This window comes from Tachyglossus aculeatus, chromosome 18 (genome assembly GCF_015852505.1).
Source record: "Tachyglossus aculeatus isolate mTacAcu1 chromosome 18, mTacAcu1.pri, whole genome shotgun sequence".
Classification (NCBI taxonomy): Eukaryota; Metazoa; Chordata; class Mammalia; order Monotremata; family Tachyglossidae; genus Tachyglossus; species Tachyglossus aculeatus.
The window spans coordinates 33,793,180-33,819,322 of NC_052083.1; the positions used below are offsets into that span (position 1 = coordinate 33,793,180).

General features: G+C 44.9%; 1 protein-coding gene across 1 annotated transcript in view; it reads left to right on the forward strand.

Moving 5' to 3' along the window:
• The window catches only part of DSCAM (DS cell adhesion molecule), a 562,874-nt gene extending 546,068 nt beyond the window's left edge, over positions 1 to 16,806 (forward strand). The window contains exons 32-33 of the mRNA XM_038760387.1: positions 2,546 to 2,848; positions 16,391 to 16,806. Coding sequence (XP_038616315.1) covers positions 2,546 to 2,848; positions 16,391 to 16,743 — 656 coding nt within the window. The 3' untranslated portion in view covers positions 16,744 to 16,806. The remainder of the gene's footprint in view (positions 1 to 2,545; positions 2,849 to 16,390) is intronic.
• The last annotated feature ends 9,337 nt before the right edge of the window (positions 16,807 to 26,143 follow it).

Consider the following 26,143-nt stretch of genomic DNA (forward strand, 5'->3'; position numbering starts at 1 on the left):
ACAAAAATGGATGCCGGCATGGGATGGAACATAAACTGATCCACACACTTTTCCCTTCTCAGGGGCATTTAAGTTGTTGTGCCTATCCCTGCAGTTTTCAGCTGGTCTGTGCCTTGCCTGCTGTAGATTCTGCACTGGACACCTTTATGGCTGGTATCTTTGTTTTCTGTATCCAGCCTCCCTCCGCCGTGTGTCAGACACATTGTTCCTGACACATTCCCAGGGTTGTAGGAGGGGAATGCAATGGCTCTCTTGCAATTTGGGGGCCAGATGTGCCCCCAGAGAACCGCTCCACGCTCAGATAAGCTCGGTATTCCTCTGCAAAGCGGTGCCCATAACGTCATTATGTGATGTCACATGCATCTCGACATCCAATATCCACACAGGCCTTCACTGGTCTCTCTAGCCCATTTTGGCTATAACAGCCGACTTTCTTGTGATCACTGGAAGTAACATCCTGCTCTGACCTTTGACATACATTCCTGAACAGGAAACGATAATCTGGCCTGCTGCGAATGGCTGAATCTCAAGTGGGTTGACTTTTAGGTAAAAGTGCTTAGGGCTTGTGGTTCCAGGGATTTGTTCCTGAGAAAGGAGGTTGTAAGAATAATACTCCTCTTTCCCCGTCCCCTCTCCCTGAAAGCGAAAAGTGATCATGTCACATAATACCAGAAACGAATCTGAGTACACCATTTTGCCTTCATTAAAGGTGATCTACTTCAAAGGGGCAGAGTCCCCACATTTGCTTCCCCGGTGGTTTACCCTTAGCCCAGGAAGGGGACAAGCCCCACTAATAGATTCACCACCAGCCTTTAAAGAAATAAAAGCTTTCAGGGATGAAAGCTTGTGTGTGATTTTTCCGTGCGTATTTTACTGCAATCCTACATCTGCTCATCATCCCTGAAAGGAGAGTGTGGGCTCTTTCACAAGGAATGGATGAAACCAAGAGAGTGGTTGCTGAGCTATCCATGTGGCCCAGGGCCCTGGATGATGAGATGCAAAATCACCTCTTCACTTCCTACTTCCAAGCAGGCCCTCCCTGCCCACGGGGGACTGGATTGCAGAGGAGCAGACCTGAGAAGAAACAGGCAGAGTCTAGGGAAAGCACACCAGTTAAGGGAGGGATCCCTTGCTCACTTTCTCAGAAGCATTTCTGGTTTGGGGTGGGTGGAAGTGGGAGAAGCTGATAGTCATGCATTTTGGATTCACCATTTAAAATGTTAAATTGGAAATAGCAATAGTACTGTCCTTAAATGCTATTAGTAATCAGTGTGGAATTTGTTGTGAGCTTACTATGTGCCAAGTATCATTCTAAACACTGAAGTAGATATGGTATATGCCGATCAGACACAGTACCTGTCCCACATGGGACATAGGAGGGAGGGAGAACAGGTATTGAATCCCCATTTGACAGATGAGGAAATGGAGGCACAGAGAAGTGAAGTGATTGCCCAAGGTCACACGGCAGGCAAGTGGTGGAGTTGGGATTAGAACTCAGGTCCTCTCACTCCCAGAGCTCTTTCCACTAGATCACACTGCTTCTCGACGCTATTATTACAGCTACGTCGATTCTAGCTCCCCATCGGGCTGAGACCAGGGACCCAGGCAGAGATGCAACAAGAGGCCCAGTTATAGTGTGAGATGGATCTGGAGACAGATGGAGAGACCCATATACAGAGCTGGAGATGCAGTCTGGGACCCAGAAGCAAAGACACAGATGCTCTAACAGTTTTATCCAGGTCCCGATAGAGAAACCACAGGCCCAGAGAGGCCCAGTGGGGGGACGATAAAGAGTGGTGCAAAGATGAGAAAGATAAAGGCGGAGATCCCTAGAATTCTTGTTTTCTCCTCTTCCACATTCATCAATCAATCATATTTATTGAACTCTTGCTGTGTGCAGAATGCACTTGGATCTGTCCCCTTTTGGCACTTGATATTCACCACACCCTCAGCCCCACAGCACTTGGGCACAGAGCCATATTTTCTTTTATTTCATTTTTTAATCTCAATGTCTGTCTCCCTCTCTTCGCTGTAAGCTTATTGTGGGCCAGGACCGTGTCTACCAACTCTGTTGTGCTCTCCCAAATCTTTAGTCCAGTGCTTTGCACACAGTAAGCACTCAGTTTAGTACAATGCTCTGCACACAGTAAGCGCTCAATAAATACGATTGAGTGAGTAAATGTCATTGATTGATTTCAGAGCCCTACACCTAGCGTTTGGAGAGAGTACGATGTAAGAGAGTTGGTAGATATGTTCCCTGCCCATAAGGATCTTATAGTCTAAAAGGGAAGGCAGACATTAAAATAAATTACAGATCTGTACATAAGTGCTGTGGGGCTAAGGGTGAGGTGAATAAAGGGTTTTGAATCTAAAGGCCAGGGAGAAACAAAAGGGCTGCTAACTTCTTTCTCTCTGCCTCACTCCCCTCTCTTCTCCAGATCTGGCACCACTGCTAGCATTTTCAGGAATTTTTCCCCAAATGCCCTGCTCAGTAAAGTCCAGAGTTCAGTTAACCTGACCTATGTGAATTGTCATTGTTGCATAGATAGAGCAAGAAGCAGCATGGTCTCCACAGAAAGCGCCTCCTCCACCTATGAAGAGCTAGCGAGAGCGTATGAGCATGCCAAGATGGAAGAACAGCTGAGGCACGCCAAATTCACCATCACAGAGTGCTTCATATCGGACACATCGTCGGAACAGTTAACGGCAGGAACTAACGAGTACACAGACAGTCTGACCTCCAGCACCCCTTCAGAATCGGGGATCTGCAGGTTTACTGCATCTCCCCCCAAACCTCAGGACGGAGGAAGAGTGATGAACATGGCAGTTCCAAAGGCACACCGGCCAGGTAAGAGCCAGTGCAAACCCCCAGGAAGCAGGTTCACAACGGACCTTTCTGGTTGTTTAGTGCCGACTCTTCAGTTTGGGGTGGGGGGCTCCAAGGAGAGCTGGGGGAGAAAAGGTGGGAGAGACAGAGACCAAAGTAGGGAAGGATGCCTGCTCCCCTAGTTGAACAAGAAAATGCCAGGTTGGGATCCATGCTGCGGTGCACCCTCTGAAAGCATAAAATTACAGAAAAAAAAGTGACAGTTTCCCAGACTCTGGGTAAAGAGTTGCTTAATTGCAGTGGGTAAAATGTGAGTTACACTGGGAATAAAGTTTTGCATGAAAATAATGCAAAATGTTTTATCAATTAATGGTATTTATTGAGTGCAGGGCACTGTTCTAAGCGCTTGGGAGAGTACAACACAAGAGAATTAGCCGACAAGTTCCCTATCCATAATGGGCTTACAGTCTAGAGGGAGAGACCGACATTAATATGAATAAATAAGTAATTTATGGTAAATAATATGAAGATATGTACATAAGTACTTTGGGATTGGGGGGTGGGGCGAATATCAAATATCCAAAGATCACCGATCCAAGTGCGTACCCTGCTACCTTTTCAAGAATCAGTTGCAAAAATACCTCGAACTTTGAATCTACCCTTTATTCAGGTGTATGAAATGAGGAATGAGAAAGGCTGGTTATTGCATAGTCATCCAGAGGGCGTGAAATCCCTTTTGAATTTAGAGACCTGAACTGTTTCCTAATCAGATTTGGAGAAAACCATGAAGGTTTTGGATTATCCAAAACCAGGACAGCCAAGTGCCTTGGGTCCCCCATGGGGACTGCGATTAGGTCACTTAGGGATTGATCCAGGGGTTGAGTAGGAGGTGACAGAAGTAAGAGAGAGACCCTTTTGTGGCCTGAATGTGCTACACTGTGTTAGCAAGTCAGAGGAAAGGCTGTTCTTCAGAGGAGAGAGTTGAAAAGTCTGCCATCAGTCAACTACTACTGCAACCATTAGATATAATTGCGAGTTTAATCCATAGTATTTGTTGAGCGCTGCTTCTTGGATGCCAAGCACTGTATTAAGCCCTTGGGGGAGGGAGATACAAATCCTTTTAATAATAATAATAATAATAATAATGGCATTTATTGGTCTTATTAGCGGTCTTTTCTCAATGACCTTTCACTGGGGCAAGTTTTACCACACTGTTCAACTAATAATAATAACTGTGGTATTAGTTAAGTGTCTACTTTATGCCAAGCACTGAACTAAGCAATGGGGTAGATACAGGGTAATCAGGATCTACATGGGGCTCACAGAGTAAATAGGAGGGTTTGCATATTTTGCAGATGAGGGACCTGAGGCACACAGAAGTTAAGTGACTTGCCCAAGGTCACACACCAGGTGTGTGGCGGAGCCAAGATTAGAACCCAGGACCTCTTGGACCCGTGTTCTTCCCACTAGGCCACGCTGCTTCCACTGTGAGGAATCCTTTGCAGACCTGTTAGATTATCAAAGGGCAGAATGGAAAAATACTACTTAAGATATTTATGGAATAATCTATTTTCCGCTGCACTTTGAAAGAGGCACCTTTTCTTCTCAAGAAACTTGGAAAGAATTCCTTCACTTGATAAAAGCTAACCTACTGAATAGCTTCTGCACTAAACTTGTTGCAGGGCTTTAAGAGAACAGTATCTGAATTGTTAATTAACCTCTCCAGCTCTTGGATACCTTAAACAAAAACCCTCTTTGTGCAACTGGCTATTTGTCAAAGTCTCTACTTACTCCAATCCATTTTAAGCTTGTAATCCTGAGAAACAATGAGGGAACTTAATCACTTTTTCCCCTCTGTCAGCCATAGTTTCTGAGGTTTCCCTTAGTTTTAAGTAGCTTTTGAACCAGTTTCTTGGTTTACTGCTTCTCTCTTATTATGTTTCTCCTACCCAAAAGGCAGGTTCTGTTTCCGTGAACCCAGTCAGAACAAGTGAGGCTTTATGGGCCACAAGATGTGTCCAAAGAGAATAGAGAATTGAGGATAATAGATGGATGTTTGGTGCTTGTATGAGGAATCTACAACTCCCCTCTCTTTCTCTACAAGGTCCTTGACAGTTAAAGGGGATGTTCCCAATGGTGAGATCGTATTCAAGGGGGCAGGTGAGACTGAACGGACTGTTGTGTGATCAACAATCCATTCTACACGATGGGCCTAGAAAGATTGACATTGGCCATGCCAATACAATTTGCAGACTCTGTTACTGACAGCTGCCTGACCATATCTCAATCTTACTGAAGCCTCCGTTCAGAGACAAGCCTATCTCCCTTCAGCAGCTGACTCCTAGCAGTTGTGAAACATACTTAACAATTATAATACTAACAGTGGTATTCATTAAGCTCTTACAGTGTGCCAAGCACTGTACTACACACTGGGGTGGACACAAGATAATCAGACCAGACCATCCTTCTTCCAAAAGGTTCTTCTCAGTCTGCCGAGGCGCCCTACCATCATCTGTTGTTTTAGTTAGTCTCTAACTAAACCACCATCCAGTAAAATAGTCATGATCTCCAGCAATTAATCAAGCAGTTCCCATTAATCGTTTTCCTTTCATTTATAATGCTAACTATATTAAGAGCTCTGTGCTAAGCAGACAGCACAGTGCTGGAGCAGGTACAAGACAATCAGTTTAAGCAGACCTGGCCCCACAGTGCTTTCACAATGTAAGAGGTAAGGAGAGGAAGGTATCTTAACTCCATTTTACAGATGAGGAAACTGAGGCAACATGGAAATTCAGTGACTCTGCTCAAAGTCACAGAGCAAACCAGTGACAAAACAGGCACCAAAACTCAGGTCTCCTACTCTTTCCACTAGGCCTTGCTGTCCCCTCATGCTTTCAAACTTCATGTGCTTGGCACATAGTAAGCACTTAACAAATACCATCATTATTATGACTTTCGTCCTAAAGTGGAGAATTCTTTGCAAGTGAATCTCCAGTACTGTTATATATACTTAATTCTCCTATAACTCAGGGGTTGGTTGTGTTCTTGTCAAGTCCCGTATAAAGGAAAATTCATGCTCTAGTACTCTTCACGCCCAATGCCCTATTCACCATTTGTTTTCGGACACTGTGCCATGCTGTATCCAGATTAATGACACATGGGCCATATTGGAACCATCTTCCCTATCACTCAACCAATGGCATTTATTGAGCACTTAGTATGTGTAGAGGACTATACTAAGTGCTTTGTTCAGTGGAACAGTTAGCGGCATATTACCTGCCCACAACAGGGTTACAGTCTTCCCTACTCCTACCACCATGTCCTAGCCAAATCGTGTAAGGCAGGGATGGTGCCTACTTATTGAATTCTTCCAGGTGCTTAGTACAGTGCTCTGCACACCGTTACTGCACAATAAATTCCATTGAGTGATCACATAGTGAAGGCATACTATCGTGGTACAGAGTGTAGTATGCCATCCAGGCCAAAAAACTATGAATGAAAAGAGGGACATCAAGGGCTTTGGTTCCCAGGGTTAATCCACAAAATCCATCTTGTCCATAACTGCTAGCTCATTCCACTGGTGACTTCAGGTTCCCTAGTGAGAGTTAAAGAGTAGGGGAGGCTCAACTCCAGGCTCCTGCATGGGACCGTTTCTTTGATCCTGAGCTTATGCTGATTGCTATTCTCGCCAATAGAGGAAGATCCGTTCCTTTTCAGAGGAAGTGAATCAGTGTTCTTTGTGGATCTGGGGTAGATACAAGTCCTGTTGCTGGCTACCACTGAGTCCTTCCTCCCGTAGACACAGTCAATGCCATTGAGTAGAATTACGTAGAAAAACAGCTTCCAATAAAAACCTTGCTAATTCACATTTCTATGAGGCGATGGCTGATTACTTCCCCTGAAAAACAACAGCAGCATATAAGGGTTCAAATTCCCTTAGCAAAGCCCCAAGTAATAGTTACTACAGTATTTTTCTTTCGAGAGTAAGAAGAGGAATGTGTCTTTGTCCTCTGAAAAAGGCAAGAAGCATCTTGCAAATGAGCCAAGAATAGAAACAGAATTCTTGTACCTGAACCTCTCCTATCAGCCTCCTGTCATTTATCTAGGGCTTTTCCAAGTTGGGAGTGAAGATTGATTTACATAGGGTCTTTCATTAACAAGTTTGTGATATCATGCTGCAGCATTAATATTGCACTTGAAAAGTTTTTCCACATAGTATCGTATAACACGGTCTTGTCAGATACAAAGTCTCCCTTTTGGTCACTCACTCTGACACCCTTGATGCGACTATGTGTCTGAGTTGCACAAAAATATTTTTAAGGAGGGTCAAAGCAGGGAAAGACTTCCTGAACCGGAGTGCCCATTAGCGTGGTATGAGATAATCTTCAGAAATTTGAGAGCTTCAAGTTTCCAAGATTTGGGAGACTAAAGGGTGGGGAGAAGATCCTCACTGAAGTGGCAATTGGCTCATTTTCTCAGGTTCCCCTTCGCTGATGGTAGCCAGTGTCGTACCAAATGCTCCAGTGAAAACCTGACCCTTGGAGAGCAGAGCTATGCTCTGCTATGTTCCTGGGTGGGGCACTGAAGTTTACACGGGTTGGGGGAACAAGATGGCAAATCTTTCCTGACAGCTTCCTCTCCCTGTCCTTTGTCAACGTCATTTACTTCCCGTCCCTCCTCAATCCAGCCAAACCCAGTGAGGCCCTCAGGGGCTCAGTGGAGGCTTTCAACAATTCTGAGAGGACCTCAACTTTGACTCAAACTGTGAGGAAAGAGTGCGGTCAGAGAAAAGAGTGATCTTTCAGCTTAATTAACCCGTTAAAAAAGTCCCTGCCTTCAACGTGAGTCACACACTAGTGAGTAATGAGGCACGGCAAACAATTATGAAAAGTGTTGACCTAGGCGGTAGGACTCAGTTACACCCTGGAAAACAGTCTTTTCAAACTTTTTCTGATAGGGGAATAAATAGTTGGATAATTGGGTACTGTAAATACCAACATGAAGTTACATATGGAGATGTAAAAGGCTGAAGTCTGGAGTTTGAGTCCTGTTTCTCTAAGCTGTGGGGTGGGTGGTTTGTCATTCCCCTGCCTGGGAAGCAGAGGGCTGGGCCAAAAGGCCCAATATGAATACTTTCATAGCCCTGATTCTGTTTAACTACTGCCCTGACCTGCCTCCTTAGATTATAAACTCTTGCAAGCCTCCATATGATATGAAGTCCCCACAGTACTAAACAAGTTAATGGTGGAATAGAATGAATGCTGGCAATGATGAGGCAGACCTCCCCCCACCCCATCAAAGCCAGCACAGCCCCCACCCAGGGCTAAGAAGGCTCAGTTTGATTTTAGACCCCACTAATGAAAATGTTCCCAGATTTGGGAACCACGCTTTCTAGGCAGGGAGACTAACGGAACTGAAATATTACCTTGGAGAAGGGAAGGCCAGTGGAGGAGTTGCTCTTTGACTTTAACCACATAAAAGAATGTTGGGTACATGAGTATTGGAACTGGAGGCAGGATAAGGTGAAAAGGGCTGCAGTAGCAATAGGAAGGCCTTTGCCAGAGGAATTAGGAAGAACTTCTTGAGTGAAAGAAACTAGTTTCTAGAAACTAGAATGCAGTGTTGTAGAGGGTCAGTTTGTGTGTGTGTGTGTGTGTGTGTGTGTGTGTGTGTGTGTGTGTGTGTGTGTGTGTGTGTGCATGTAAAAACTTATGCTGTACTGGAGGTGGCTTCACGGGGCGGGGGTCATTTTGAGGCAGATGAAAAGTCTTTGGGTTGAGGAAGGAAGATAAGAAGGCATTATCGGGGATGTGGGATAACCTCTCACAGACCTAAAATATTGAACACGTTCATGCATACCTACAATATGTCTTATGTAGTAAAATGTAGCCTAGTCATTTCATTATTATTGCGTCGATTTGTCCATTCCACTCACTCACGGATAGGACCCCACAACAACAGCTTGTCCTTGAGAAAGGACATTGCATGCTTGTTCTCTAATAATAATTGTGGCATTTGTTAAGGGCTTACTATGTGCCAAGCACTGTACTAAGCCTTGGGGTATATACAAAATAATCAGGTCCCAGATGGGGTTCACAATCTAAGTAGGAGGGAGACCAGGTATTGAATCCCCATTCTGTAGGTGAGGGAACTGAGACACAGAGAAGTTAAGTGACTTGCCCAAGGTTAGGTTAAGTGACTTTCTCAAGGTTCATGTTATTTCTCTCTCTCTCTCTATGTATATATATAGATATATATGTAAAATATAGATATGTAAAATCTTGAATATTCAATTTTAAATTATTCCCACAATCACATCTCAACATTATTTTGTTGCTTCATTTATACATTTTTAAAAATTCCTTGGAAGAAGTGCATTCTGTAGCAAAGTTCTCTTTACTTAATATACTTCTGCATTTATTTTGCTGTTGGAAGGGCCTCTGTTTGAATAGGCAATTTTATCCATTATTGGAGGCTGAGTCATGCTGACTTCTCACAGAAAATTCATAAAATGCATTGTATTTGTGATGTTCCGGTTTGCCACTGTAAAACTAAACAGAGGACTGAATTTTCAATAATAATTTATACTTTTACAACCTTTCAAGTGAACTTTGCAAAGCCTTTGCAAATGACTAAATTTCCACCAAGCATATACAGATTCAAATTCTAGGGATAAAAGGTACAGGAAGCTTAAATGGTTTGTCAGAGCTCACACAGTGAATCAGTGAGGAGTGCTGATACAGAAACCATCAAATCTGGACTCTGGACTTATCTGGAGCTATGGTAATTAGCAAAAACAGTAAGAGAGAGGAAAAAGAGATCTGAAAGGTGAATGTATTTATTGTGTCAGAGTTGTACCAGAAAATCTCCTTTACGAAAGGCTCCTTTAAAAGGATAGAAGTATAAAATTTGATCTGTCAGAACTACCGGTGCCTGTTTGAAGTTGATCTGACCATGTAATAATTAAAGGCATTAGAAAATGTCCGGAAAATGTGCTGAACGGTAGGAGTCCTGTTCTCTCTCCAACAAGGATGAGTGCGGTAAATGGTGATGCCCAGAGGTGATACTTCTAACTGTTCTGGGCTGCGTGGGCGAGCTGACTAGCCGGTATCTGCATGGGTGGGAGGCAGGTGAAGCAGTGAAGGATATGGGAAAAGTAACGCGCTCTTCAAGAAAAGCTGCCAATTCCCCTGCTTCCCCAACCCTCTCTGATCTGTTCAAACATTGGTGAGCCAGGCAAGTCTCTGTCGATCCTCCCCACCTTTGCTCACAGATGACATTTGGAGAGGTAGCATTTCCTGAGCAGCAAACCGGCCAACAGATGATCATGTTTCCTACAGGACGTGGAGCCAATTTACATTCATCAAGACCTCTTAAAAATATCACCTTCTGTACAGTTGCTCTCTGGGGTAGGGAAAATGGGGATCACCCGAGAGGATAGTCTAGACCAAATTTGGGGGTATGTTCTAACTTGACCATCTGTAGGCTCTGTTTAATTTTGGAACTTGGATTATCTGAGGCATGTCACAGACGACCCATTTTTCAGCACCCAAATGGGTTATTAGGGGCCGTCGGCAGATCTGATGCCAAATTATCAGCTATGGATTCAGTGCAAATGGGAAGCTTTTTTAGGGACATCTCTATTGTGTTAGCTCCTGGGACATTGTCAGCACAGCTAAAGCCGTGGAAGCAGTTGGCACCAGGGACTGTGGGTGGATAAGTGGATGCAAGCTAGATTGATCTGAATCTTAGTGACAGCATCCATAAAGCCAATATGCTGCCCTTAGCCCATCGTTGGAAACTTTCCAGCTAAATTCTGAGTCGTAAAAGGGATAGCTATGTTTCGTATTTCAGTGAAGTCCTTTTGCTCCTAGCCCACTTGCTTTTCCAGCATTCACAGAGTTTACCTTGTGCTTTTGTGTTCCTTAAGCCAGAAATGCATGAATTATTAAGCATGCTCATTTGCAGTGATCACACAGCTGAAAGGTTTACTTTCAGTGCTAATCAGGAACACAAGGCTGAAAAGCAGTAATTAGAGCATCAAAGGCACTGAACCATCCTAAAACTTAATAAAGCTTTGCCGGAAAACCTGGCACATTCAAGTTGCATTATCTTTGGCAGAGTAACAGGAAAATAAAAATAACTTGTCTCCAAGAATCTAGGGTACTAGTTTTCTCCTTCCTGCTTCCATAGGTAGGAACCTGTCTTCCTTATTAATCCTGCTGAAGTACCATCACATCCATGATTAGAGAGTTCCAAAGCTCAGGCCCCTCAAAATCCTCGATCAGTTCTAGCAAATCAAAGACTTTGTACATCCCGTGATGCAGCTGCAGTCCTGAAAGAGGGTTTAAAAAAAAATCTCTGCTACAATGTTAACCATTTTAATGAGTTCCTGTGTTTGATGGAGAAATGCAGCAGGCCACCCTTCTCCCCTAAGGAGTATTACCAATTGCAAAGGAGTGCAGCCTGTCGTCTAATTAGATCCCAAGGGAATTGGGAGACAAAAGTGGACTCATCTTATTAGACAACCCCAAAGAAAACAGTTCATGTGGTACACATTCCTTGAAAAATTGTAGTGTCCAATTTTGTGACAAAAGCTTTGTTCTCCAGAATGTTTGGGGAAAGGAAGGTGTTACAAATATGCCTATTACTTAAGAGTCTGGGTTGCCCCCCAAAACCCGACTTAGATTTGCATAACCCTCAGAGGGCTCCAGTAAAGACCCTCTGAAGCCCCAAGAAATTTGGTGAGGAGCAAACTCTGGCCCTGTTCACATTCAGGAATTAGGGGAAGACAGCCTACTGGTCAGACTAGGAGCTGAAGCCACAGAGGGCCAAGACATCATAGGGGTGATGCCACTGGCTTGGTCCCCACAGGTTTTCGGGCAGGTAGGGTAACATAAGGCATGCTCCAACCTTAGGAACCAGGGTGGCAGTTCCACCTTGTTCCCCCTGCCAGCTGGGGCTGGAGTCATAGCTCGGGCTGCAAGGGCTGGGAGTGAGCTGAGGTTGGACCTGTGTAGTCTCAAAGGGTGGGCAATGGGGTGGAGACACTCCTCCCTTCTCATATTTTGTTTCCTCTTCCTCTCTCCCTCCCACCCTGTCCCCATAGAGCCTCACTCTCAAGCTGTGTGTGTGTGTGTGTGTGTGTGTGTGTGTGTGATAATGGTATATTTGTTAGTACGCACCAAGCACTGGAGTAGATGCAGGATAATCAGGTCAGACACTCCCTACCTCACATGGGGCTCTCCGTCTAAATAGGAGGGATAACCGGTATTGGAATAATAATGGTGATATTTGTTAAGCACCTACTATGAGCCAAGCTCTGTACTGAGCATCAGGGTAGATACAAAATGATCAGGTAGGAAAGTCAGTCTCTTGTTGAGGTATTAGAACTCACACTGTCAGAATAAGGATTACTGCCCTAAGGATTTAGATCACGAAGAGCTTTAAAACATTCTTTGCCTGAAGCCTCATTGCCTCGCTTAAACTTAGACATAACTGAGTCCAATCACCAACAGCCCTTCTAAAGAAATATTCATCGTGTAGGGGCTTTTAAGGCTCCTTAGTGCCTGAGTTCTGAGCTAAGAACTGGCAAGGTATCAATTAATGTGCTCTTCAACCTGAATACAACCAATAGTGATCTTTCTTAAGAAGTCATATCCATAGTTCCTTTCTTCTTTCCTCATTTTTTTGGACCCTCCCCACAAAAAATCTGCATTTGCCCTTACAATGAAATCCCTGTCATTACCTCTCTATTGTCCTCTCTGTATTGTATGAGTGAGCCTCAAAGAGAGTAATTAGGCAAATGTTAAATGCAATTTGGAAAATGCCTTAGTGAACTCTAGTGGGAGGTTGCAAAGAGGAGACAACCATTCCCAACTTTTTGCAAGAACAAAGAGGCCTGTAGAATTTACCAAGCTAAAAGAAGAGGTACAAAGGATTGGCTTATAGAAGCCTTCCTGCACTTTGAGTTAGAGGCTTTCCTCAACTTCTTTCGTTTATGTTGGTTTTATGTTCGATCACCCATCGGTCAGGAATATATCCTGAGCTCCGTCTGGGGTCAAAGCACATCAGTAGTAGACATGATTCCAGCACTAAAGGAGCTTAAAATCTAGCAGAAAAGTATACATTGTTTTCATTGTCAGTATTTTGAAGATTGAAAATAAAAGTCTCACTCAACAGTATTGCATAAACTGGCTGTCAACATTCAATTAATCAATCCATGGTCTTAATCCATCAACCAATCGATTGTGCAGATCTCCGTACTAGCTGTTTGTACTAGTATAGCCGGTAGACATGATTCCTACCCTCAAGAAGCTTACAGTCCTAACTAACTAGATAATGGAGGAGACAGACCCCTTATCAGGGCAGCACAAGGTGGAGCAGGGTTTGGTAATTTATGCTGCCAAAGTTCAGTCATTTTAACTTTTCATCCCAATATAGAATGGTAGATGAAGTCCACGGAGCAGAACAACTAAAGTCACACTAAATGCAAGTCATTTTCATTACTTAACATTAGCGTGATCAGCCGCCTGCACATGGGCTTCCACCGTAGCCTTCCAATTCCAGAGACGGGCTGGGAACCCTGAAAATGTTTTGGGGGGTTTTGGGTTGGGTTTTTTTTGTATATAGAAAGATGTTCCCAGATAAGCACCTGGCAATTTGGAGAGAGTATTCTGAGGAATCTATCAATAGCATTTACTGAGTACTTACTCTATGCCAGACACTGTAATAAGCACATGGGAGAGAACAACAAAGTTAGCAGTCACTATCCCCAACCTCAAGGAGCTTACCTTTGATAGTTCTGACAGGAACCAGAGTAATTGAACTAGATTAGCTGCCAGATTGTGTGATCAGATTAGCTGCTATAGTGCCTGAACACATCCATGTCTATCTGTGTGAACTGCTGACTGCATATTTGCAAAAGACCCAGAAGTAAGTATTAGCTCTATCTAGGCATCCATATTTTTCTATCCAAATTCTTAACAACCATAGAGAAGCTGTTCATCCTGAAAATGAACCCAATTGCACCTTTGTTAATGAGCAAAGGACAAATCTATTGTAATGGGAACTATTTTTTTATTCTTTAAACTTGATTTTAGGAAAAGTCCAAAGAAGCGTCTTTTAATATTATCGTTCCATTCTCCTCTTCTTCCAATCTGTAAATTGCTTTGAGCCTGCCTTTTGTCTGGAAACTCTTTGAAGGCCGGGAACTCTCATCTATCTCTGCTGTATTTTCACAAGCACTGAGTACAGTGCTCTGTGTGCAACAGGTGCTCAAATACTTAAATCCCATAAGGCCACTGTGATGAAGTCACTGTAAAGAGACAATGTGACACAGTGGATAGAGCATGAACCTGGGAGTTGGGGGGACCTGGGTCCTAATTCTGGCTTGGCCACTTGTCTGCTGTGTGACCTTTGGCAAGTCACTTAACTTCTCTGTGCCTCTGTAAAATGGGGACGAGGACTGTGAGCCCCATGCACGGCCGAGACTGTGTCCAACCTGATTAGCTTCTATCTACCCCAGTGTTTAGTATAGTACCTGGCACATAGTAAGTGCTTAACAGATACCATTATTTTAAAAAAAAAAGTCCTGGGCTGGACTTGGTAGTTCCCATCTCACTATTGGAAACAGTAATCCACTCCCCTGCCTTCAGGAAGGATTGTAACTAAGTTATCTTGGGTAGGTACATAACTATCCTCAGAGAAAAGAGATTCCCCAGCTTTCCTCATAACTACTCCCTTACAAACCTGACAGCCAGAAACTTCTTCCTAGATTCTAAATTAAATTCCCCCTGCTGCAGGTAATTGAATTCAAATGGAGATTTTTTTTTCCCACCTAAATTCATTTATTTTGAAACAGGAGTCTAAATTCATTGCATCAGAGAATTAGAAGAGACTGTGAGAGGTCATCCAGAACAAACTCCATGCCCGCAACGGAGGCCCGAACTTTTTCCTGTAAAACAATCCCCAGAGAAAGGATTCCAGAGCGATATTTCTCAAGTGTGGTGGTTACCATGGCCACCTGTGCGGCCAGCAGAAGGTTTCATTGTTGCCACAGAGACTAGGAGACACAGGCAGTGAAAGAGAAGCAGCGAGCCCATTTTAAAATGCTCTGAATATTTCACAGGTTTCTACTAGTTCTCTAGACTAGCCTAGTTTTTTAGAAGGCACAGCCACCAGAACGCAAAAATCTTGAGAGATTGCTTCAACCTGCCGCCGTTGCTGCCATTTCAGATCCAGGTAAAATCTCCAGAGAGCTTCCTGAGAACAGCAGGGGCATCATGTTGGCTATAAGACCCCCACCAAATGTGGAAAGACCCAGCAAGATGGAAGCAAAGAGGATGATGATATTAATAATAGCGTTATCATCACTGAACTGTGGCACCGAAAGCCCAGCCTGCTCCGTAGAGCAAGATACGATTTTAGCTCGTTATCTTCCTTTCACAGATGAGGAACTGGAGGCATGGGGAGACTTGGGCTTAGAGTTTGGAATCAAGCCACTGTGCCTCCCTTCCAACCCCAGGTTCTGTTCTGTATCACTCAGATAGACCGACGTCTTATATTATGCACCATGGCTGCTTGCTGTGAACTCGGGAGTGTTATTTTCCATGGCCTAGAGGGCATGTCCATTTTTCTTTCCACTATGCTGTTTCTGATGCTCCCCAGTAACTCCGTGAAGGAGCTATCAGACGGGGAAGCGTATGGGCAAGGGGAAATCTGCTCTGCACAGGCGGAGCTGGGAATCGGATTATGTGTGTGTGTGTGTGTGTGTGTGTGTGTCAGTGGAACTAATCTCAAACAGCTCTCCCTCCTCCCCCCTCACCTTGGGAACTAAATAATTGTGGTATTTTTTAGGTGCTTACTATGTGCCAGGCACTGTACGAAGCGCTAGGGTGGATACAAGCAAATCGGGGTGGACACATGGGGCTCATGATCGCAATCCCCATTTTACAGATAACTGAGGCACAGAGAAGTTAAGTGACTTGCCCAGGGTCACACAGCAGCCAAGTGGCAGAGCCCATGACCTTGTGATGCCCAGGTCCATGCTCTATCCATTACGCGACACTGCTTCGCATACAAAAAGCAGCGTGGTCCAGTGGAAAGAGCACGGGCTTGGGAGTCAGAGGTCATGGGTTCGAATCCCGGCTCCGCCACATGCCTGCTATGTGAGCTTGGGCAAGTCACTTAACTTCTGAGCCTCAGCTACCTCATCTGTAAAATGGGGGTTAAGACTGTGAGCCCGATGTGGGACAATCTGATCACCTTGTAAGAACAGTGCTTTGCAGAGTAAACGCTTAACAAATGCCATCATTATTATTTATTCATTCATTCAATTGTATTTATTGAGCGCTTACTGTGTGCAGAGCACTGTACTAAGCGCTTGGGAAGTACAAGTTGGCAACATAAAGGGACGGTCCCTACCCAACAGTGGGCTCACAGTCTAGAATTATTATTATTGTCCAACTCACCTAACCCCCCCAGTTTGATCTCCTGGTCCCAGCTGTGAAATCGTGAGCCTGTCGAGGTAATAGCCTTTCTGTCATTTCTCTCTCCTCGCAGGTGACCTCATGCATCTGCCACCATATCTCAGAATGGACTTCTTATTAAACCGAGGCGCTCCGGGCACCAGCAGAGACCCCGCTTTAGGGCCGGCCTGCTTGGAGCCTCAGAAAAGTCGAACCTTGAAGCGCCCCACGGTCTTGGAGCCGATACCCATGGAGGCCGCTTCCTCCTCCTCCTCCAGAGAAGGACAGGCCTGGCAACCGGGCGCCGCTGGGGCCACAGCACCGCAGCGGGAAGGGGTGGAGCTGGGACAGGCGGCCAAAATGAGCAGCTCGCAAGAATCCCTGCTGGACTCCCGGGGCCATTTAAAAGGAAACAATCCCTACGCAAAATCGTACACTCTGGTATAACAGACAGTGTGTGGCTGGACAGTGGCTGTAAATACAATTTAAAATAAAATCCAATCAAAGCTACCTTTTTTTTACTGAATCCCGATATTTATAATTAAAGAAGATTGCCAAAATATTTAAAAAAAGGAAAAAAAAAAAAAGAAACCACAGACAGTGCAAAGACTCTCCTGCTTTTTTTCCTGTCTGAGTGTGAGCTTCATCTGACTGGGCACATCAGGTTTTTGGGTAAAAGACGTCCAGTTTTCTGATCTTCACAGGCTGTCGCATTTTTACTGATTTTTCTACAAAGTGCATGGGGGACTAAATGAAGCCTTCTGCCTGAAGGTTACATCACACAAGATTAAAGAAAATTGCAAAAAAAAAAAAAAACCAAAAAAAAAAAAAACCCACCAGATTTGTGAATTTGAAAGGGATGTTGATTTGGGGCTGGGGGAATGTCTTGTTTGCACACATTTGTTTCCGATTAGAAACTGGATCCTCGGTCTTTTTCTGCTGTTAATTAGGATGAGTGCATCCGTGGGGAGGGATGGTGGGTGGGGGTGGGGGAAGGGGAATCAATTTGGTCTTTCCTTTTTGTTCGTTTTTTAATTTAACGAGACACTTTGCATTTTGTCTAAGCGAAATAAAAAGGTCGTCTGCCTTTCTCCTTCCTGTCTGGTTGCATTGCCCCTGGGCGGAATGGTTTGGTGGCCTTTCCTTTTGGAGGGGGTGGGATGGATGCAGGAGGACCATCACATTCCTTGGTGACCACAGTAGCTGCAAGAGTCCCGGACTCCCACTTGCACGTCCATCCCCGGAGAGCACCATTACCACCTCTTAGCCAACTGCCAATCATCTGCGGTTCCAACAACAGTATATAGCGAGGGTCTACAAATCTGCTTTGAGCACCCGCCAAATAACAACGATAATGATTGTGGTACTTGTTAAACGCATACTATAAGGCGCGCACTGTACTAATCTCTGGGATAGATGCAGGATAATCAGGGCATGGTCCCTGTCCCTGGTGGGGCTCTGGGTCTAAGGGATGACACTGAAACAGACGGTATAGACAATGGGAAGAACGCATAGCCCTGCCCTCAAAGATAGAGGAAGAAGAGAAGCGTCTTGGGCTAATGTTGCCTACCCAGGCATAAATCCAGGGGTATCACCCAAGTTTACTAATATCTTAACCTAGCCAGAATGGAGAATCCAGCCAGTGGACTCACATTTGACTCCCTCAGAAAGCCCAGAAGTAAGAGATGCCGTTCTACAAAAGCATGTTTCTTTCCTGTTGAATGATCAATCAGTGCTATTTATTGAACACTTTAAAGGTGCGGGGCCCTGACCTAAGCCCTGGGTGAGTACAATATAACAGCACTGGTATATATGATCCCTGCTCATGAGGAGCTTACAGTCTAGAGTGATGGCTGTCTTTTCTTTTACCTAGTAAATTCTGATTTGTACTTGGAATAACTTATTATTCCCAAGGTGCTAGATTAACCAGTCCTCCAGTAAGTATTAACCCCTCTTTTAAGATGAGAGCTAGAGAAGTAACTTGCCTGAGTGCCCCGGATAATTTGCTCTCCCTGTCTGATGGTTCACCCTCTCAGAAATAGCTACTTTTCACCATTCCCACTATTACTATTGCATTAGTTAAGCACTTACTATGTGTCGTACACTGTTCTAAGCGCTGGGGAAGATACCAGTTAATCACTACAGGCCAAGCCTTAGACTATTGGATTTACTGTCTAGGAGTTTCATTGTAATCTCATGTCCAATACCAGCACTCGCTCTCTACTGAAGTGAAATATGATTTAAGGAATACAGGTTAGGCCATCCTGACAGACCCCTGGAAACTGATTCTCTTTCTCTTGCTTTCCAGGGCAGGAGGCAATCAATCAATCAAAAGTATTTCTGGAGTGCTTACACGGAGGCCTTGGGAAGGTCACCCCGCAATGAGGTCAATGGACGTTGGCCGCATCCTCCCACTCGAGCAGCCGTTCGGAACAAAGATGCTGTAATGCTACTTTGTAAGTTCAGTGATGACATTTGTGTTCATCTGCTCCAGACTGAAATGTGGGCGGTGCCCAAGCATGCAAAGTAGTGATTTACTGCTTTTTCCCTTGTCATGTAAAGCAGGCCTGACACCCTGTCATCTCCCGAGCTAATTACTCCCAAACTGCTCCAACTCAAAAGGGATTCTCTGAAATACAGGACACTGCACTCTCCCTCATCGAGGTCCTGGATGGGGTGGCTTAATGCTGGCAAAGTGCCTGTAGGTCGTGGGGTAAGGATGGCAGCATAAACAAAAATAATATTAATAGTAGTAATAATATACTGTCGCTTGCACCTAGAGGAAGAACAATTTCCTGCCGCCAAGCTGATTTCTGGGCCTGATTATAGACTTTTAGATGCCCTATTAAGAGTGTCCACAGTTGAAAGCTGATTGCGGTGTCTGAGAGAAAATAAGATGAATTTTTCATATTTCACAGGCTACGGACATAGATTCGATAAATAATCTATATTTTCTCCCAAATATCTATTTGGCTAGCAGCCAGAAGGATATCAGTATTCCTGGGGTGAACAGGTTTCCTGGTAATTTAGATCAGTACACCATGCAAGCCACCTTCACCACCTCTATTCACAGTGAAAAAGCACCCTGGCTTTTCTACCCATCCCCCTTGGAAGGAGGCGGAGTGTCCATCCTAAGACAAACGGGCCTCGGTCCATTCATTCATTCAATCAATCATGTTTATTGAGCGCTTACTGTGAGCAGAGCACTGTACTAAGCGCTTGGGAAGTACAAGTTGGCAACATATAGAGATGGTCCCTACCCAACAGCGGGCTCATTCATTCATTCAATCGTATTTATTGAGCGCTTACTGTGTGCAGAGCACTGTACTCAGCGCTTGGGAAGTAACCTCTCTGTGCCTCAATGACCCCATCTGTATTAATCAATCAGTGGTCTTTACTGCGCCCTTACTAGGTGCAGAACACTGAACTAAGCATTTGGGAGAGTACAGAACTAGCAGACATATCCCCTGCCCATAAAAATGGGGATTGAGACTGTACGCCCCAACTGGGACATGGATTGTGTCCAGCCTAATAAAGGTATCTACCCCAATGCCTAGTACAGTGTCAAAGTGCTTAAGAAATACCATTTTTAAAAAATACATGAAATCCACCACTCTGCTATTCCCTCTGCATTCTTCAGAAATCCAGAGTTATCTAGAGGGGCAGAGATCTGATTATACAGCGGAGTTTTTATAGCTGAGCAGCTCAGGGATGGGGGGGCAGGACAACGGGGTTTGGTGGGATTGTTTGAAGACGGCCTTGCATTACCTTTGACCTTTTTTAACCTTGTGTTCTTGCTTTTGTCAGCTGATTATCCTCTTTTGTTTAAATACCCCTCCTACAGAAACACCCAGCCGGTCACCATACTGTGCCCTTATCTCAGATCCTCCCCGCGCTTCATGCCTTCATTTGGCTTTCATCTAAAGAATCCTGACAACTTCTCTAAAGTAGACTCACACCTCCGAGCCTTCAGTCAGCTGGGCAAATCTATTTCAGACACTGTATTCCAAACTAGAAAATTCCCTGGGAATAAAAAGGTGGCCAGTCATGGGACTCCCGGTGTTTCGGCTCTTGCTGAGTGAGGGGGTGGGATAATAGCGCATAAAAGAAATGAAGGGGCTAGACGCTCCTTTCTATACTGAGCACTTTATGTAAAGCACTGTACTAAGCGCTTAGGAGAGTGCAAGACAACAGAGTTGGCAGGCATGTTCCCTGCCCACAACGTGCTTACAGTAAATGGAAGAGCACAGCAGTAGCGGGGAAGGGCAGGAGAGAGGCATAAATATCCACTACTGATCAGGGTGTTGGTGGGGTAAAAAGGACCCTCGCCATAGCGTCCTCCAGTAACAGCATCAAGGGAAGAGAGAAACTTGTAGATGAGATCAACAGAGGGCATTGAAGAATTGTCGATGGGCCTCGAAGAAGCGAGAGAGCAGAAAGAGTCCTTGAACACAAGCTCTTGAGACACCACGGTCCTCTCTGTGCTGTGGGCACCATCCAAGGCATAAACTCCCCTCTAAATTGTAAGCTCCTTGTGAGCAGGGAACACCTCTACCAACTTGGTCTAAATTGTAAGCTCCTTGTGAGCAACTTCGCTCCTCTACCAACTTTGTTGTATTGTACCCTCCCAAGTGCTTAGATAGGTGCTCAATAAATACCACTGATTAGATTCAAGGGGAAGAAATGCCCGGCAAAAAATACACCTCACCTTGCCATGAAACTCAGCATCTGTATGGTACCTTTCTTTAAAGCCCCTGGGCAATTTTCACTTTAAATCGCTGCAACTTAAACAGGAGTTAAATGTTTCCTCAAATATACAGCAGGATTGAAAGGACCAGGAGCAAAGTCAGAACCAATTAAGAGCTTCCCGAAGCAGCTCAAAGCCCTTTTTCAGACATATAATGATAATAATAATAATGGCATTTGTTAAGCGCTTACTATGTGCAAAGCACTGTTCTAAGCGCTGGGGAGGATACAAGGGGATCAGGTTGTCCCACATGGGGCTCACAATCAATCCCCATTTTACAGATGAGGTAACTGAGACACAGAGAAGTTAAGTGACTTACCCAAAGTCACACAGCTGACAAACAGTGGAGCCAGGATTTGAACCCACGACCTCTGACTCCCAAGCCCGTGCTCTTTCCACTGAGCCTCGCTGCATGGATATTCATTCGTTCATTCAATCGTATTTACTGAGCGCTAACTGTGTGCCAAGCACTGTACTAAGCGCTTGGGAAGTACAAGTTGGCAACATATAGAGACGGTCCCTACCCTACAGTGGGCTCACAGTCTAATAATAATAATAAATAATAATGTTGGTATTTGTTAAGTGCTTACTATGTGCAAGGCACTGTTCTAAGCGCTGGGGTAGATACAAGGTAATCAGGTTGTCCCACGTGGGACTCACAGTCTTCATCCCCATTTTACAGGTGAGGGAACTGAGGCCCAGAGAAGTTAAGTGCCTTGCCCAAAGTCGCACAGCTGACAAGTGGCAGAGCCGGGATTTGAACCCACGACCTCTGACTCCAAAGCCCGGGCTCTTTCCACTGAGCCATGGTGCTTCCCTATAAATCCCTAGGAATCTTATGAATCCTCACTGAAGCTGGCACCAGATCACTTTCTAGGGCCAAGCTTGATGGAGACAGCCGACAAAGACAGGAAAGATCCCACTTTACGTTTCCCTCCCTCACGATAGTGGCGTCCTGGAAGAGGCGGGGTGGTCTAGTGGAAAGAGCATGGCACTGGGAATCAGTGTGCCCACGGTCAAGCCCCAGCTCTACCTCCCTCACAGTAGCATCCAGGGGAGAGAGGGAAGGTCTGACGGGAAATAATAATAATAATAATAATAATAATAATAATAATAATAATAATGGCATTTGTTAAGCGCTTACTATGTGCAAAGCACTGTTCTAAGCGCTGGGGGGGATACAATGTGATCAAGTTGTCCCACGTAGGGCTCACAGTCTTAATCCCCATTTTTACAGATGAGGTCACTGAGGCTCAGAGAAGTTAAGTGATTTGCCCAAGGCCACACAGCAGACTTGTAGTGGAGCCGGGATTCGAACCCACGACCTCTGACTCCAAAGCCCGGGCTTTTTCCGCTGAGCCACGCTGTGGCTTTCCTCTCCTGAAGAAATCACTAAAGCCAGAGAACCATACGATAACAGGCCACCTTAGACTGATCCCATGTCCTTGCGGCTTTCTGGTCATAAAAGAGTGAGGATCTGCTAGGAAACCCCCCCACCGCTCCTCCCTCTTCCAACTTCAAAGTCCTTCTAAAATGCCACCTCCTCCAAGAGGCCATCCTTGATTCATTTTTCTGCTCCCTACATCATAGCCTCCTATCACCTCGAGACTACTGGATCACTTCTGCACTTAGGGACACACTTCCCCTCTTTGCTCTTCTGTATTCATTGACTTTTAGACTGTGAGCCCACTGTTGGGTACGGACTGTCTCTATATGTTGCCAACTTGTACTTCCCAAGCGCTTAGTACAGTGCTCTGCACACAGTAAGCGCTCAATAAATATGATTGATTGATTGACTTACATCCTCTACTATTTAAGCACTTTACTCATCCAGAAATCCATAACAGTCTTCCCATTCGCTTCTTCATTGGATTTGCTACATGTGTATATATGTTTGTACATATTTATTACTCTATTTATTTTACTTGTACGTATTTTTTTAATGGTATTTGTTAAGCGCTTACTATGTGCAAAGCACTGTTCTAAGCACTGGGGAGATACAAGGTGATCAGGTTGTCCCACGTGGGGCTCACAGTCTTAATCCCCATTTTACAGATGAGGGAACTGAGGCCCAGAGAAGTGAAGTGACTTGCCCAAAGTCACACAGCTGACAATTGGCGGAGCCGGGATTTGAACCCATGACCTCTGACTCCAAAGCCCAGGCTCTTTCCACTGAGCCACGCTGCTTCACTTCGTTCTATTTAGAATAGTATTTATTCTATTTATTTTATTTTGTTAATGTGTTTTGTTTTGTTGTCTGTCTCCCCCTTCTAGACTGTGAGCCCGATGTTGCCAACTTGTACTTCCCAAGCGCTTAGTACAGTGCTCTGCACACAGTAGGTGCTCAATAAATATGATTGAATGAATGAATGTGATAATTTTGGCACTTGTTAAGTGCTTACTATGTGCCAAGCACAGTTCTAAATGCTGGGGTAGATACAAGTTAATTAGGTTGGACACAGCTCCTGTCCCCTATGGGGCTCACGCTCTTAGACCCCATTTTACAGATGAGGCAATGGAGGCCCAGAGAAGTTAAGTGACTTGCCCAAGCTCCCACAGCAGACACGTAACGGAAACATGCAAACTCCTTGTGGGCAGGGATTGTGTCTCTAACTTGACTGTACTCTTCCAAGCATGTAGTATAGTGCTTGGCACAAAGTAGGTGCCTAGTTAAGTACTACTGAGAGAATAATAATAATAATAATAATAATATTACTACTGAGAGAAGCAGCGTGGCTCAGTGCAAAGAGCACGGGCTTGGGAGTCGGAGGTAATGGGTTCCAACCCCGACTCCTCCACTTGTCAGCTGTGTGACTTCGGGCAAGTCACTTCACTTCTCCAGGCCTCAGTTACCTCACCTGTAAAATGGGGATTAAGACTGTGAGCCCCACGTGGGACAACCTGATCACCTTGTATCCCCCCTAGCACTTAGAACAGTGCTTGGCACATAGTAAGCGCTTAACAAATGCCATCATTATTATTACTGACTGATTAACTGATGGATCAGAAACCCTCCCAAAGCCAGCTTTGCAGTCACTGGCATTTAGCGACTTGTGAATTCTCCCCAAGCTCTTGAGGATGTAAAGAAACAAAGAAAATCAGTGCTTAGTACAGTGTTCTGCATGCAGAAAGCACTCAGTAAATACCACTGATTGATTATTGACTGTCAGGGACAGCTAGCACAGGGTGGGTAGATCAGGCTTGGGACTCTTGCTTCCCCCCACTTTTGTCCATCATCATCATCATCATCAATCGTATTTATTGAGCGCTTACTGTGTGCAGAGCACTGTACTAAGCGCTTGGGAAGTACAAATTGGCAACATATAGAGATAGTCCCTACCCAACACCACCTAGCCCCTCCTGAGTCCAGGAATCTCTCCTGTGGCAGCAAAGACAACCGTCTCTTGTGGTTGTCTGGAAAATCCCTTTTCCTAGAGGGAATCGACTTCCTCCCTATCGACTTTCCCACCTCTTTCTGCCCAAACAGCTCAAGGTGGGAAAGAAAAATGGAATTTGGAGAAAAAAAAAATCCACCAGACTTTAAACAGGCAGCCAGGAGATCCTGTTTCTTCTCTCTGGCAAAAACCCCAGAGCGATTTGTGTCCTAAGGAAACGAGGCAGCCACAGGAAGAGAAGGCTTCCTCTGCCCAGTCTCTTTTCTCTGGAAGGAGTGGAGTTTCTCCTCAGAGAAATCAGCTTTTGAAGAGTGAAAATCTCAGTGGCACTTGAGCATGGCAGTCGGCCGCAGGAAATCCTAGGGAAGGTGATAGCTTGGCCAATTCTCACAGGTCTATCTGAGGGAGGGTGGGCATAATGGAAACTTGGTCACTCGATCCATCAATCAATGTGAGGCACTAAGCCCTGGGCTAAGGCTCAGGAGAGTACAACCATAGCAAGATACTCTTTTTCTGCCCTGAAAGAGCTTATAATTCAACGGTGGAGACCTGCAAAAGTTATTTATAGGCAGTGAAAGCAGGAAGGAATAGAAACCCATCAGTACAAAACAGCTGAACAGAGAACTGAATGTACCAGGAAATATAAAAATGAATAGAAGTAGACTCATGTACATGAGTGCCAAGGACAGGAATAAATCACGCAAGTGGTAAGGGTGGCTGCTGGTCTACCTGAATGCAGTGTTGTGAATGAAATGGGGAATGTTTCTTGTAGGAGGTGGGATTTTTAGAAGGGCTTTGAAGATGTGGAGTGTGGCGGTCTGACAGATAATAATAATAATAACGATGGCATTTATTAGGTGCTTACTATGTGCAAAGCACTGTTCTAAGCACTGGGGAGGTTACAAGGTGATCAGGTTGTACCACGGGGGGCTCACAGTCGTAATCCCCATTTTACAGATGAGGTAACTGAGGCCCAGAGAAGTTAAGTGACTTGCCCAAAGTCACACAGCCGACAATTGGCAGAGCTGGGATTTCAACCCCTGACCTCTGACTCCAAAGCCCGGGCTCTTTCTACTGAGCCATGCTGGGAGGCAGGGGAGGGGCCTGCAGGCCAGAGGAGAAGAGCATGCTTGGAGTTGGAGGTGGGAAAGTTGAGGAAAGGGAGTGGGACACCAAGTAAACTGTCCACCTTCTTCTTCAATCAATCAATCGTATTTATTGAGCGCTTACTGTGTGCAGAGCACTGTACTAAGCGCTTGGGAAGTACAAGTTGGCAACATATAGAGACAGTCCCTACCCAACAGTGGGCTCACAGTCTAGAAGGGGGAAACAGAGAACAAAACCAAACATATTAACAAAATAAAATAGAATAGGTACAAGTAAAATAGAGTAATAAATATGTACAAACATATATACATATATACAGGTGCTGTGGAGAAGGGAAGGAGGTAAGATGGGGGGATGGAGAGGAAGGAGGGGGCTCAGTCTGGGAAGGCCTCCTGGAGGAGGTGAGCTCTCAGTAGGGCCTTGAAGGAAGGAAGAGAGCTAGCTTGGCGGATGTTGGCATTCCAGGCCAGGGGGATGACGTGGGCCTAGGGTCGACGGCGGGACAGGCGAGAACGAGGCTGCCCTGAGGGCTGGACTCTCCTCCGTGGAGGAGGGCACATGAAAAGGCGTGATTCTGACTGGGAGAGGAAACAGGTTC